Source organism: Oryctolagus cuniculus, chromosome X, assembly GCF_051225735.1.
Source record: "Oryctolagus cuniculus isolate XC-2025 breed Fujian yellow rabbit chromosome X, ASM5122573v1, whole genome shotgun sequence".
NCBI lineage: Eukaryota > Metazoa > Chordata > Mammalia > Lagomorpha > Leporidae > Oryctolagus > Oryctolagus cuniculus.
Window position 1 is genome coordinate 131,073,555 of NC_142888.1, and position 13,181 is coordinate 131,086,735.

At 48.0% G+C, this 13,181-nt stretch overlaps 1 protein-coding gene and 1 long non-coding RNA gene across 5 annotated transcripts; one reads left to right on the forward strand and one right to left on the reverse strand.

The window, feature by feature from the left end:
* Positions 1–7: 7 nt before the first annotated feature.
* Positions 8–9,816, forward strand: LOC149119760 (synaptonemal complex protein 3-like). 4 transcript variants are annotated; one of them, XM_089324697.1, is made up of 9 exons: positions 8–131; positions 836–967; positions 1,501–1,576; positions 1,746–1,780; positions 3,330–3,447; positions 4,680–4,779; positions 6,229–6,327; positions 8,398–8,502; positions 8,614–9,816. In XM_089324697.1, the coding sequence occupies exons 2-9, from the start codon at positions 865–867 to the stop codon at positions 8,671–8,673; spliced, it is 696 nt and encodes a 231-aa protein (XP_089180823.1). In that variant the 5' UTR covers positions 8–131; positions 836–864; the 3' UTR covers positions 8,674–9,816. The 4 variants fall into 4 exon arrangements, with proteins under 4 accessions (XP_089180823.1, XP_089180824.1, XP_089180822.1 ...); XM_089324698.1 differs by having other exon boundaries at positions 90–170; XM_089324696.1 differs by having other exon boundaries at positions 131–245.
* A 2,129-nt stretch (positions 9,817–11,945) lies between these two features.
* On the reverse strand, positions 11,946–13,083 carry LOC149119761 (uncharacterized). Its single transcript, XR_016228554.1, has 2 exons — positions 12,943–13,083; positions 11,946–12,669 (listed from the first exon to the last, which is right to left on the reverse strand). It is a non-coding gene; the product is annotated as an uncharacterized LOC149119761 (long non-coding RNA).
* Between the last annotated feature and the right edge of the window lie 98 nt (positions 13,084–13,181).

Here is a 13,181-nt window from a genome sequence, read left to right on the forward strand (position 1 = left end):
TGGCTCCGCAGGGACGGCCTTGCGCAGGCGTTGTGCTGACCAATCAGCACGCAGCCCGCCCAGAGCCAACCCTGTGTGAGAGGAACTCATTGCGGAGGGGGTCGCCGTTGATCTTGCTGTCTTCAGTGCCTGTGAGACCCCTGGGGAGGCGGCAGCAGCAAGTGACTGGGGTGGGCGGTGCTCTGCGGCCATTTGGGGACCTGGATTGGCTTCCCGGGTGGGGCCGGACCGGCAGATGTCTGGGGGTACATCCTCCCATTGGCGTTGTGTTTTGTCGGGGCCTGAGGGAGACCCTGAGGGAGGGCGAGCAGTGACTTGAAAGGCCGAGTTCGGGGTTGGGGTTGGGGTTGGGGTTGGGGCTGGGGCTGGGGCCCAGGCTTGCGCCAGGCGGCTTCCAGGCACGGGTTGGACCACTCCTGAGGTCCTTGGAGGGTGGTGTCGGAGGCGTTGGGCGGGGGGGGGAGCTGTGGGTCTGTGGACCCGGGGTGAGGCAGGGATGTCTGTGCGTGTCCCTACTGCTCTGCCAACGGTCAGGGCCTGCCATTCGGGTCACCAGAAGGCCTCCTGGGGGTGGGGGCTGCCTATGGCGCGTCAGCAGGCCCCAGTGCTGGAGCCGGGATCTTTCCATGGGAAGAGGGCGGCACAGGGGACTGCGGGTAGGTGTGAAGCGTGGGAGTGGCGGTCCCCTGCCCAGTCCTGCCCAACCCTGCCTGTGCCTCCCTCCCTGCCCGCAGCAGGAGGCTGGAGGTTCGCCAGGCGGTGGTGCCGTTGGCCTCCATGACGCGGCATCCGTGGCACGGCCCCCAACTCCTGTCCCCTGCCCCCATGCCTTTAGCCCGGGAGCCTTCACTCGCACGTGGAAGCATGCAGCCCGCCATGGCGCCCGAGAGCAGGAAGCGCTTCCGGGAAGCTTCAGCGACCCGAAGCAAACCCTCCCATCTGGAAGCCTGGAACTTGCGGCACCAAGGTAAAGGGTGGGCGGGGCCGGGGCCCAGCTTCTCTTATGGATGTGCCCTTCCCAGGGGAGGGCGGGGCTCATCTCTGGCACGTGGCACACTGGGCGGCCCCGGTCCCCGGGTCTTGCCTTTGGCCTCCACCGCGTGGCAGACGCGCCAAGCCCGGAGTCTGAAAAATGGCTTTGCAGACTTGGCAGTTCCCTCTTGAGGCTTCCACCACATGGCAGGGTGCCAGTGGCTTCCCACGGCCGCTGTCCTGGCCCTGCGCGTCCTTACTTCCCACGTGTCTGACGTGCAGCGCAGAGCTTTCTGAGCGCCAGACCCCGATGGCCTGGGACAAAGGCCAACGTAACCTGGTCTTGGGCCCTGGCCCGATTCCAGCGTCCTGCACCTGAGGAATGCCCCTGGCAGGTCTGCCTTCAGAGGGGTTGCTGGCCAAGAGGCTGAGAATCACACCCCACCCTGAGAGTGACGGTTCTCCCTGAGAAATGTTCCGCGTTGGCTACACCTTTAACCAAGTGTGTTTCTCCTCATTTCAACGCAGCCGGCAATCCAGGAATTGATCCCCACGGGAACAGCTCTGCTTCTGCTGGAGCAGCTGCGCTGGAAGTGGAAGTGGGGTAATGTGTTTAAAGTGTGTTTTGCCCGCCACCTAAGCTACATTGAGAACAGTGACCTTTGGCCCCACTAATAACTATTCCGTAGGAAACACGTGGCATGAGAGGTCTTCCAAATCACCTGCCATTTTATCTAGCTTTGTTTTAAATCTCTGATGTGGCTTTTCCACAGGGATGACGCCCAGAAGGTGTCACGAGGACGTACAGGTATGCTTTCTCAGCTATTTGCCCTTGCAAACAACCAACCTAAACCATAAAAAGCATTATAGTAGACAGCATTGCACGCTGGACTACAGGACTGGTCTCCTCGTATGTAGGATTCTGTGTCAGTGTCGTGAGTGATTCAGCTTCACAGGTTTCCTTACTTAGCTTTTTAGATTGTTGATGCGGAAAGCAAGAACGCTGCTGACGGTCTTCTGATGATAAGAGTAAGAGTGACCCTGTTGCTTTGTCCAGGTAGAAATGTCATGCATTCAAAGACAGTGGGGGGTGGGGGGAGTGATCCCCTTTTAGCACATATACAGTATGCGCTATGTTAATTTCTCATGCCAGTTCTTCATGCTACTAATATAGTTAATGTTTTTTACAGATATCTGATGTTTTCTTTGGAGTAGCCTACAAATTGCGTCCTCTGGAACACAGTTTTACTGTCAACAAACTGAGTATTAGAGATTTCAGATAATTTTTCTAGCTATTGAGGAGGTGCAGTTGGATCCAAACAGTCATAAATTTTGTAGTGCCGTGTGAAATGTCTGTTACGCTAGCTGTCTGAGAGGACCACACTGGTAAAAACGTGTAAATTGCTGGCTCTTCGCCAAGAGCCTTTAGCGAGAGGACCCTTAGCAAAGAATCCCAACCAATTTTGGACACCTGTGTAGAGATAACTCACCTGTGCAAGTATGCTTTGAGCGCTCTGTTCTTTTGGTGTGGACAAAGCTGTTCTTCTAGGAGTCGCTCAAGAGATGGATTGGTATGGATGGGTAGAGTAAGTTTAGAATATTTTTATGGCCCTGCAGATCCCTTGTGAGTAACGGAAAATAACTCAGTAGATTCCCGAGGGAAAATCCGATGCTTACTGAAGCATTACGTGTAGTTTGAGAATTTTTAGAAACACAGTAATAGTGGATACCAATGTGTTCTTCAAAGCTCGGGGACAGTCTCTACCCTTGAACCTATTTATTTGCTGAACGTGGAACTTGCATGCCCACAGGCATTGCCTCTCTCGGTCAACTTCAGCTAAAAGAATCATTTACCTGGTGGTTTCAAAGCAATCTTACTGTGTGTTGAACTATTTTTCTATCATTTTGATGGAGCTGCTAAGCATAAAATGCTTGGTGTGTGTTATCCATTTAGCGCTAACTATATTCTGCATAATGGTGTCCTTTGAACTTGAGGGTACCTCATAAGTGTAAACAATTTGATCTTTTTAACCAAGTTCTCATGAACTTGAAGTCGTGTTTTGAGACTCTTTGTACGTATTTTCACAAGCGGGAACTATTTTCGTGATTATTCCTTCTTTCTCGTCCCTAAATTAAAAGTTGATCCATCCGTAAACAACTAGAGTTGGAATACTAGCATTGCCCCGTACGTGTTCACAGAAGATGAGTAAATCTTGCTTTTCGGAACGGTGTCCGTATTAGGATTTGTAGATGTCTTTCCAATACTGCTGAGCCAACGTCTCCCATGTTGATTTGGATATATGGGTACAGAGTACTTTTCCACATTAAGTTTCAGTGAGTATTTATCTTCCATGTAGCTGACGTTCAGTTGGCCCTTCCGGCAAAGAGAAGAAGGCGCACAGTGAATGCAGATAATTCTCCCAACGCTACCAAGGAGAAATTTGAGCAGATCTTGAAAGTGCAAAAAGAGCAATGGTAATGCGCTAGACTCCTTTGAATCGTAACATTTCTGTCATTTCTCTCTCTTTTAAGATTCATTTATTTGTTTGAAAGTCAGAGTTACGCAGGGAGAGAAGGGGAGGCAAAGAAGAGAGGGGCCTTCCATCCGCTGGTTCACTCGCCAGATGGCCACGACGGCTGGAGCTGTGCCCATCCAAAACCACGAGCCAGGAGCTTCTTTGGGGTCTCCCACGCGGGTGCAGGGGCCCAATGACTCGGGCTGTCTTCCACTGCTTTCCCAGCCCAGGCCATAGCAGAGAGCTGGATTGGAAGCAGAGCAGCCGGGACTCGAACCGGCACCCATATGGGCCGCCAGTACTGCAAGTGGCGGCTTTATCCACCACGCCACAGCGCCGGCCCCTCTATCGTTTCTGAAGCGTTTATTGGTGCAGGGAACTTTACACAATCTTCTATTCATTGGTGACTCCCGGGAAAAGGCTATTTCCCCTCAGTTTTACTTTAGGTAGATAAGTTTCCTAACTTCTGTGTACATCACACACATGCACACGCATCAGAAACACACACGTGCACGCACACACGACTTAGAAGCCAACGAATATGATTTGTTTTTGTCCTTTCAGGTAAGGACGACATTTTCTTCCCATACAGTCAGGTTATATACACTTCTGGAAATGCGATAACTGACTGAAATGTAAATGTGTTAAAGCATTAGTCACTTGAGACTCAGTGATAATTCAGTTATGTAAAAACAGCTAATCATATTGTAAATGTTTTGTGTATTTTGACTACATTTTGTTAATTTTGTTTTTGTTGCTTAAATATCGCTGGTGTGCAAGTAGGAAGAAGCAGTTAGTTTGGAAATTGTCCAGGGTGAGTGGGTGTGATATCCTCATTGAATTCTACATACCATATGAGATTCTCCACGTCATATGATAGAAGGAGGAGGTGGAATGTAAACACTTTTAGATAAAATTAATATTCTGGAAAATGTACGGTGCACCCAATCCTCCTCTTGCTTCAAGAGGTAAAGTGTGTGAGACAGCTTCTGTACCAGTCAGTTAGGAACAAGCACCTCGGCAATGAGAACAAAACTTTTCTCCTTCTGTGTTCCCGTGAGAAGTTTTCAGCTACTATTTGTCCCCTTCTCCCTTTGCACTAAAAAAGCGTGTCAAATAGGTTTTGTTTGCGTATGTTGAATTTTCCATGTCATTGTGAAATCCGACTGTGCTCATCACTATGTTTTACAGGCAAAATATCCGCTACAGCTATTCTCGGCAGTTCCTGACTTTCTTTGAAGAGTGGGACACGGGTGTGCGGAAAACCGCGAAACAGCAGGAAAGACTAACTGTTGGTATCAGGCTAGGCCTCTTAACTGATTACTCGGTTGTAGCCAAAGTCTCCAGTAGCAACAGTTCATGCAGAAATTGCAGAGAGAAATGAGAGCTCATGAGCCCAGATGGACAAAGGAGGGTGGAAGGGGCGATGATGGGAGACTGCACGACCCTTTGGGCTGTGGTGAGCTTGTTAGGTCATCAGTCAGGCGTGAGCGTGGGTGGGGGGAGCAGTCACTGCCTTTTGGGGGTAGGGGGAGAAGGCAAGGAATACTTCCTGGATGCGGGCTGCTGAATGGACTAGTGGAATACAGTTACCGAGAAGCATTGCAAGTCCAAGTTAGGTTAGTGTCATGGTGATCGTGAATTTCAAGCGATACCAGCTGTGGTCACTGTAGCACAGCAGGTAGGGAGGTGGGCTTTCCAAGACTGGGGTATAGCCAAGCACAATGACAGAGGGAGAAAAGGGGCGAGGTCTGTCTTCAGGGCCAGAGATACAGTGACAGACTGTGGAATTTAAGGTGGGGTTGAGGAAATCGGTGCCACAGGGATGGGCTACTGGACAGCAGAAGTTGTTCCTTTTGATGATGTGAGGCCCAAGAGATTTCCCAGCTGTGGTACAACGTGAGTGACTCACAAAGTTTGGGCGATCGTGGCTACATGTTGGGAAAAATGGAGAAACACTAAGGTACAGTGGTTCCAGGGTGTCTGGTGGCTCCAACTCTGGTCCGACCAGTGGCTACCTGTGAAGCCACGAGAAAAGTGTTTCTCTGCCTCGATTTCCTTCTTTGGTGAATGGAGGCCTAAGGTGAGGACTTAACTCTCAGACACGCATTGAGATTAAATGAGGGATTTAGGGGATGATGTCATTGGATGGCTCAGAAAGGCACCTGACGTGTAGAGTTCTAACCTAATTCCACTATTATTTATATTGTGTACGCAGTAAGCTTACCAGGAATAACAAAATCTAGGGGCCGACTGCACAAGTGTGCAGCAGGTGGGGGAGAGGACAAAAGCACTGCTGGAGTGCAGGTCAGGGAACAGGACGGCCAGCATTATGTGCATGTCAGAATGAACAGGAGTGTATACACGCTTTCCATATTGGTAAGAAACACTGTTTCTCACGTGATATCTGTTAGGTAGGTAGGATTACTGTACGGATTTTACCAGTGCATGGCAGACTGATTATTGAGAAGAGTCTCTGTGGACTTTGAAATCAAGAACTAAGGCGTATGTTAAAAGGAAATTGCTTCCCACTCAATGACTGAAAGAAAGAATTAGTGTGTGTTCTTGGTGTAGAAATGTTGAACACACGCAATTAAATTTGTTCACAAAAGCTGTTAAAGCAGAACTCGTTAGCAAGTATTGATTTAAAGACAGGTCTTTAAAACTTAGCGTCGGTTGGTATATGTTTTCTACATGTCAAGATTTATCTGACTTTTATCCCTTCTTAAAAATATTGTAGAGGATGCTTCACGACCACCGAAGGCTTTTCCTGCAAGCTAAAAATGTTCAAATGGAGACGCTGACTACAGTTAAGAACCTGTATGAGGAATTCTTAAAGGTCAGTTGTGTTTGGTAATACAATGCATTCTTGAGAAATACCATGTGCATGTAGTGGTAGAAGACAGTGTGGTTCTTTCCACACTTACGGAAAAATAGCTTTTCATTATATATATTTGTGACTCTTATTCTTTTTGCATCTTTCAATTGATTCTTCCATCTTTAAGGCAGCCAGTGAATGTACTTTCCATTTTAGAATTCCATACTGGTCTTTATTTCGGCGGGGAGGGGGGGAGAGTAGGGAAGCAGGTAGGATTGGAGGGCTGTATTTAAATCAGGAATAGTTAAATTGTAAATTTGCCAAGGAAGATGCATCTTGTGCTCATAGAGTATTGATTGCTTGTTAACATGTTCAATTCTCATGCTTTCATGCAGAACAACTGATTTTTAGATGATCAGCAGTAAACGCAGTGGAAAGTAGGATGGAAGTCAGTCCTTTCCAGATGTCTTTTTTCTGGATATTCTACAGACTTTGTTTTGGTTGTTATCGAGCAAGTAGCAAGTGTAAGCATTGAGTACCCATTATTTTGTACCATGTCCTGTGAGGTTCATCTTGTCATACTTATGGCACAGTCACTTTTAGTTCTTTCTTCATAATAATGGTAAGAGATGGCCCAGACACTGACCTTTGTTTCCCGCAGGTATGCATGGTTCAGGAACCAATGCAGTCTTGTTTCCAGGATGTCCTTTTTAAGAGTCTTGTGATGCTGCTTATTAAAACGTCGCTCATCTAGACAGGTTGAGATGGTTTTTTTGCAAACTGCTCAAGGGAGCTTTGAACTATAAATCTTTGACCGGCCTTAGAATTCTCTGTCTACAAAGTGGTCATTTAAGAGGAGCTAGCAAGTGGAGAGACATGGAACTCCCATGTTCCCCAGCTGTCCATCTGGGAATCGGGGTGAAGACTCGCATAGAAAGATACCTTCTAAATGTCAGCGCTGGGTATTACCAAAGTTAGGGTAGAAAGTTTGGCACTAGGTTTTGGCGTCTTCCAAATCCCGCATCCTTCCCGGCCGGTGTCCCCTGCAGTTTTTACCCACCTCGGTGGTGGCACTTTCATTGCTTTCTTTAATCTCCCTTGCTTGTATCCTCACCTGAGTTCTGAATCTGCCATCCTCCCTTCAGAGGTCTTACAGTACCACCTTCCAAAGACACAGGCCCACTCTCTCATTCAGCCCTCCCTGTAGCTTCCCCCTTGTAAACGAGTGGTGGTTCAAGGACGCCCCCACCCCTGAACAAGCTGACCCACCCTCTGAGAGCTTCCTTTGCTGCATTCCTTCTTGACTCTCACCCCTGTAGGTTGATGGCTTTCCCTGAAGGAAGTCAGCATTGCTTCCAGGCTTTGCCTAGGTTCTTTCCGGAGAGGACGTGTACCTCCTTTTTCCTTGCCTATTGAAACCTTGCTCTTTGGCCAACTGAATCACTGGCGGTCTTCAGCTGTGTGGCCGCAGCATGTTGCCCTTCCCCTCCTTTCGATAATCGTGCTGTTTCGGCGTGGATGCTTGCTCCTGTCACGGGGATATGGAGGAGACGGTGTATTCATTGATCGTATCACACCATAGCACTCGACATGGTACATTTTCTTAGTATGTGCTGCTTCACTGTTTGTTGAATGAAGAAAGATTCAGAACATACTCTACGATACATTTTCCTGAACGCGAAGCTGACATTTAACAAACCGTTTATAGTTTCCTCTGAGCAACTCATGTTATGTGGAGCACTAGTGGTAGTGGGTGGGTCATTAGCTGTGAAAAATTATGGCATAACCTGACATGGGACTGCCAGTCTTTCTCTGTCTCTGCTCCATCTTCCCCTTAACTCTTCAGCTGCCCATTTTCCCCAACTCATTGTACAACTCTTGTACCTCCTGTGGCAGCATCGCCCTCAAATCTGACTTCTGAGAAATTTCCAAGCGGGTGCTTTTGTTGCCTATATTCATCACAATTCTTTATTTGAAATAAAAAGTGAGCTCATTTGAATATTTGAGTGTTACTCCTGAAATTTCAGTTTGCCCTTTTAGAACATGAGCCACGTGTGGTGGTTTCTGACTGAACCCGAGTTTCTGTTTTAGGGTATCAACGACTTGGAGCTGAGCCAGCAAAGCCTGCTTACTGATGAGCAAAAGAAGCTCAAAAACGAAATTGACATCTTGAAGAACAAAATTATTGCTGCAACTGTAAGCAGTCTGTGTTTAATACTGAAATCTAAGGATTGATTGATGCGAGCCGAGGGATATTTCACTTGCAGAAATGTGTGTAATGATTATCGGCATTTCCTTGTTTTGAAGGAGCAACAGCAAGAGTTGGCGAGTATTCAACAATCTCTGCAAGCCATGCTGCTTCTATGAATCTGAAGAAGGAACTTCCACTCAAGTTCTGTCTGAAAGTCCAACGTTAGCTACACTAATTCAAGTTCTCGCAGATATAAGCACATCTTCTTTGTCACTAGTTCGTTTGTGAAATGCAAGACCATGTTTCTCTTGCCCCCCTGAACCCTAAACAGTAATGTGATCAGCAGCAGTGGAGGGGTTACGTGTATAACACTCTGGCTCTTTGGTAGTGATGGTGAAGTTTCCTCCCTCCTCCGGTCAATGTACGTGTAGCAGTAGGGATGACAGGGTTTTCGGTTTGGCCTCAGCGGATCTGTGTCGGTCTCAGAAGGCAGAGCTCCCTCTAGAGGGTACATCGTCCTTCCTTGAAGGAGTAAAGAAGACAAACTGTAACCTGTGCACTGTCTTGTATTTCCTCCCTATGGTATGGAGCCAATTCATAAGCAAATGCTGTTTCCAAAAAGACCCTACTCTAAGGCCTTACAAGCATAGTTAAAAGCAACTCACCTCTGGGTGTTTGAAAAAAGCTAAGCTGGGACACATAATTAAGATACCTGGCGAGATATCTGTGCTAAGCTGTGGATTTCTGATTTTGTCATTTTCCACACAGACATCAAGGTGTCATTCAAGGAAGTTCTGGTCCACCAGTAAATAACACCTGGCCTTAGTGTTGATTGCCAGTATTTGGTTAACAAACTTAACAAACAAAATTGATTTGTTCGTGATGACGATAATTATTACTTTATGATAATTTAATTAGAATAAGTTGTTATGTAATGATTTAAGTTTCTCAATGCTTGTCTTCAGACAAAAGTAACCAGAGTGCTTTGCTTTTCCACTTTGATATTAGGTGAGAATGCGGAATTCAAATGCACATTCCTCTGAGAAATGATTAATTCTGATAGGTTTCCCTTTGTAATTAGAATACGTTGTTATGTAATGGTCTGATGATCTCACTTGTCTTCAGACATAAAATAACTAGAGTGCTTTGCTTTTCAGCTTTAATCAGTGAGAATGTGGAATTTTAGATGCACATTCCTCTGAAGAATGATTAATTCTGATAGGTTTCCTCTTGTAATGTATACATTTTACATTTAATGACACCTCAAATTGTTCTGTGGATACATTTCATGCAATAAATATGCAATTATTTAAAGTGTATTTGGGAAAAGTCAGTGAAATGAATTCTTTGTGCTGATGAAATTGTCTTAAAAATCATTCAAAAATACCGCGTTTGTTAGGAGAGGGGTGACTTTCTGTGGACTTTCCATTTTATTTACTTTTTGAAGATGTATTTATTTGAAAGTCAGCCTTATAGCGAATGATGGAAAGACAGACAGACAGACAGACAGAGAGAGAAGGGAGAGAGAGGGAGAGAGAGAGCTTCAATCCGCTGGTTCATTCCCCAGGTGGATGCACATTTCAGTACAAAAGTCTAAGAACTACATCTGATTATTAAGATCCTCACTTGAAAGAATTCTGACCGTACTGCAAGGGTAGAGTAAGTTCTCTAAGTGTCGTTGCTGAGAGTTCTGGTTTTCACTCTTAGCTATCTAAGTGACTTTATAACAGAGAATGAAAAGACGGGAGTTAGGATAGCATGGACTTAGTGACGTGATGGTTAATGTTTTGCTCGTCCCCTTCCTTCCTGGAATGAGTCAGCTGTCCTTCCTGGAATGAGTCAGCTGCCCAATTGAGTAGCTCCCTCGTTTTCTGAAGGGAAGGATTTTTTTTTTTTTTTTGCCATTAAAGAAACTGTTAGGTGAGGGTACGTCTGTGTGTATATGACTTTTTTCTTTTAAGCTTATTTATCTGAAAGTGTTACAGAGAGAGGGGGAGGGACAGACAGTTCTTCCATCCACTGGTTCACTCCGCAAATGGCTGCAATGGCTGGGGCAGGGCCAGGCTGGAGCCAGGTGTCCCATCTGAGTCTCCCATGCGACCTGGTGCTGCAGGGGCCTGAGCACGTGGGCCATCTGCTGTTTTCCCAGGCAGGTGAGCAGGGAGCTGGATCAGAAGTGGGACTCAGACCGGCATCCATATGGGACGTTGGCACTGTACGCAAGCAGCTGAACTCACTGCACCACCGCACCAGCCCCCTATGACTTACTTTTGTAGTACAATTTTAGGTTCACACCAGAAAGATCAGAAGGTGCATAGATTCACCGTATAACCCTTGTCCCCACTAGCAAGCACAGAATTCTGCACTATCGACTTTCCACCCTAGAATGGAACATTTGTCCCAGTCCCTGTACTTAAAATGGAAACATCATTGCCACCCAGAGTTCACAGTCACATTGGGGTTAAGGCCAACGGCTATGGTCTCCAGCAGTTGCTCAGTGTATGGGGCAGTTGTGTTGGCATTCACCGCCTGCCGTTGGGCAGCTTGTAAAACCTTCTCCCAGATGCACGGATCATGGCTACTGCCTCAAGCCACGGGCACACGCCCGCAGCAGTTTCCCAAAATCTTCCAGTTAACTCCCGTTTTAATGTTTGGCCACGAGTTTCCAACAAAGCCTGCAAGAGCTTAGGCCTGGGGTCCTGACTTGGGGTCTGGCCCATAGTGAGGAGTGAAAGTAAGTAACCAATCAGGAAAGGGAAGGGAAAAGGTAGGAGGATAGAATCACAGGCAGACCAGTTCATGGGGTGGCCATGAATTCTTTGTGCTGATGAAATTGTCTTAAAAATCATTCAAAAATACCACGTTTGTTAGGAGAGGGGTGCCTTTCTGTGGACTTTCCATTTTATTTGCTTTTTGAAGAGTTATTTATTTGAAAGTCAGCCTTATAGCGAATGATGGAAAGAGAGACAGACGGTGGGCGGGGGGCGGCAAAGGAAAATCCAAATGAAGAGCCGGTGACTGCTCTGGGGGTCCCTAGAATGGGACAGAGAAGCCCTCTCATCTAGCAGAGAGATTGGAGCCCAACTACCTGTGCCATCCTCCATTGCTTTCCCAGCCCACAGCGGAGAGCTGGATTAGAAGTGGAGCAGCCAGGACAAGAACTTGTACCCATATGTGATGTGGTACTGCCGGCTGAGGAATATCCTACTACACCACAGTGCTGGCGCCTGTCAGTACTCCTTTTTTGAAGTGTTTACAAAATGTCTAATATTTATTTGCATGTAGTGTTTGTGTTTATGCATGTTTAAATATTTGCCTTCTTGTTGTACTGAAAAATAAATAATAAATATTAAGTAAATGATACATAATGTTTCAGATTTTCAAAAGGAAAAATATAAAGAATGACAAATGGAAATAAGCATGTAGTGGTATAAATGGTACTGCTACATTTCTTTTTTTTATAGAAAACTTTTATTTAACAAATATAAATTTCATAAGTACAGCTTTTGGATTACAGCGGTTCTTCCCCCCCATATCTGCCATCCCACCCCCAAACCATCCCTACTCCTACTCCCTCTCCCATCTCATTCTTCATTAAGATCATTTTTGATTATATACAGATCAACTCTATACTAAGATTTCAGCAGTTTGCACCCACACAGGCACACAAAGTATAGAGTACCGTTTGAATACTACTTTTACCGTTAATTCTCATAGTGCAACACATTAAGCACAAAGGTCATACATGGGGAGCAAGTGCACAGTGATCCTGTTGTTGATCTAACAATTGACACTCCTATTTACGACATCAGAGCACACCATTTAATGGGCAGGCAGGGTCACATAGCTGATTCAGGGCAACACTCATTCTACAGGATAAAGCTGATATTGGCACCGCTATGCTTTCTCCAATCAGCTTGAAGGAGCTCGGCCTCCTCACAGTCCTCCGGGAAGCCCTGGATGAGCAGGCCTCTGGCGAGCGCGGACGCCCAGCCACCTGCACCAGTCCTGCAGCATCGCCATCACCATCGCCTGCATTGCAGCCGGCCCAGGCTGATACCGGGAGCAGCGAAGGGCGCCAAGCGCAGACCAGGGTGGCACCGCGGCTGGGGGTGGGGGAGAACTGGGGCAGGAGCCGAGGGCTGGGGGAGAACGGCCAGGGTCTCCGCCGCCTGTGAAGGCGAAAGGGGCGACAGCGCGGTTTAAGACCCACCCCGCCGCGACCCTCCCGCCTGTAGGCGCCTCTCCAGCCAGGCCCGACCCCGACCCCGACCCCGACCCCGACCCCGACCCCCGCCGCGGTCCCCGCCTCGCCCCCCTCTCGCCCTCGCGGGCCGCAACCCCGGCCCCGCACCCCCGCCCGGAGCCCTGCCCCAGGGCGGTCCCAGGGCCACGGGGTCTCCCCGGACGGACCACGCCTCCCCCACCCTCTGGGCCTCGGGCACCTTCTCCTGGGGCGAGGTCCTTCCGGGTCCGGGTCCCAGCTGGGGGCCGGGGGCTGCGCGGTGGTGGCAGAAGGCCCTGGCTCCCTTGCTGGCTTGCGCTGCCTCTGGCTCCCTGTCTGTCGGCGCAGCACGTGGGCCAGTGCGCGGGCGCCCTCTGGCCTGGGCTCTCTGCAGCGTGGACGCGGGGCGGGGCCGCGCTGGCGGCAGAGCGCGGACCCTCCGTGTCGCCCCGGAGGAGG

Coding starts and splice junctions, on each gene's coding strand:
- LOC149119760 (XM_089324695.1), top strand. CDS start 497: ATGTCTGTGCGTGTCCCTACTGCTCTGCCAACGGTCAGGGCCTGCCAT. Junction 1,781..3,329: donor GGTGTCACGAGGACGTACAG/GTATGCTTTCTC, acceptor TCTTCCATGTAG/CTGACGTTCAGTTGGCCCTT. Junction 6,328..8,397: donor TGTATGAGGAATTCTTAAAG/GTCAGTTGTGTT, acceptor TTTCTGTTTTAG/GGTATCAACGACTTGGAGCT.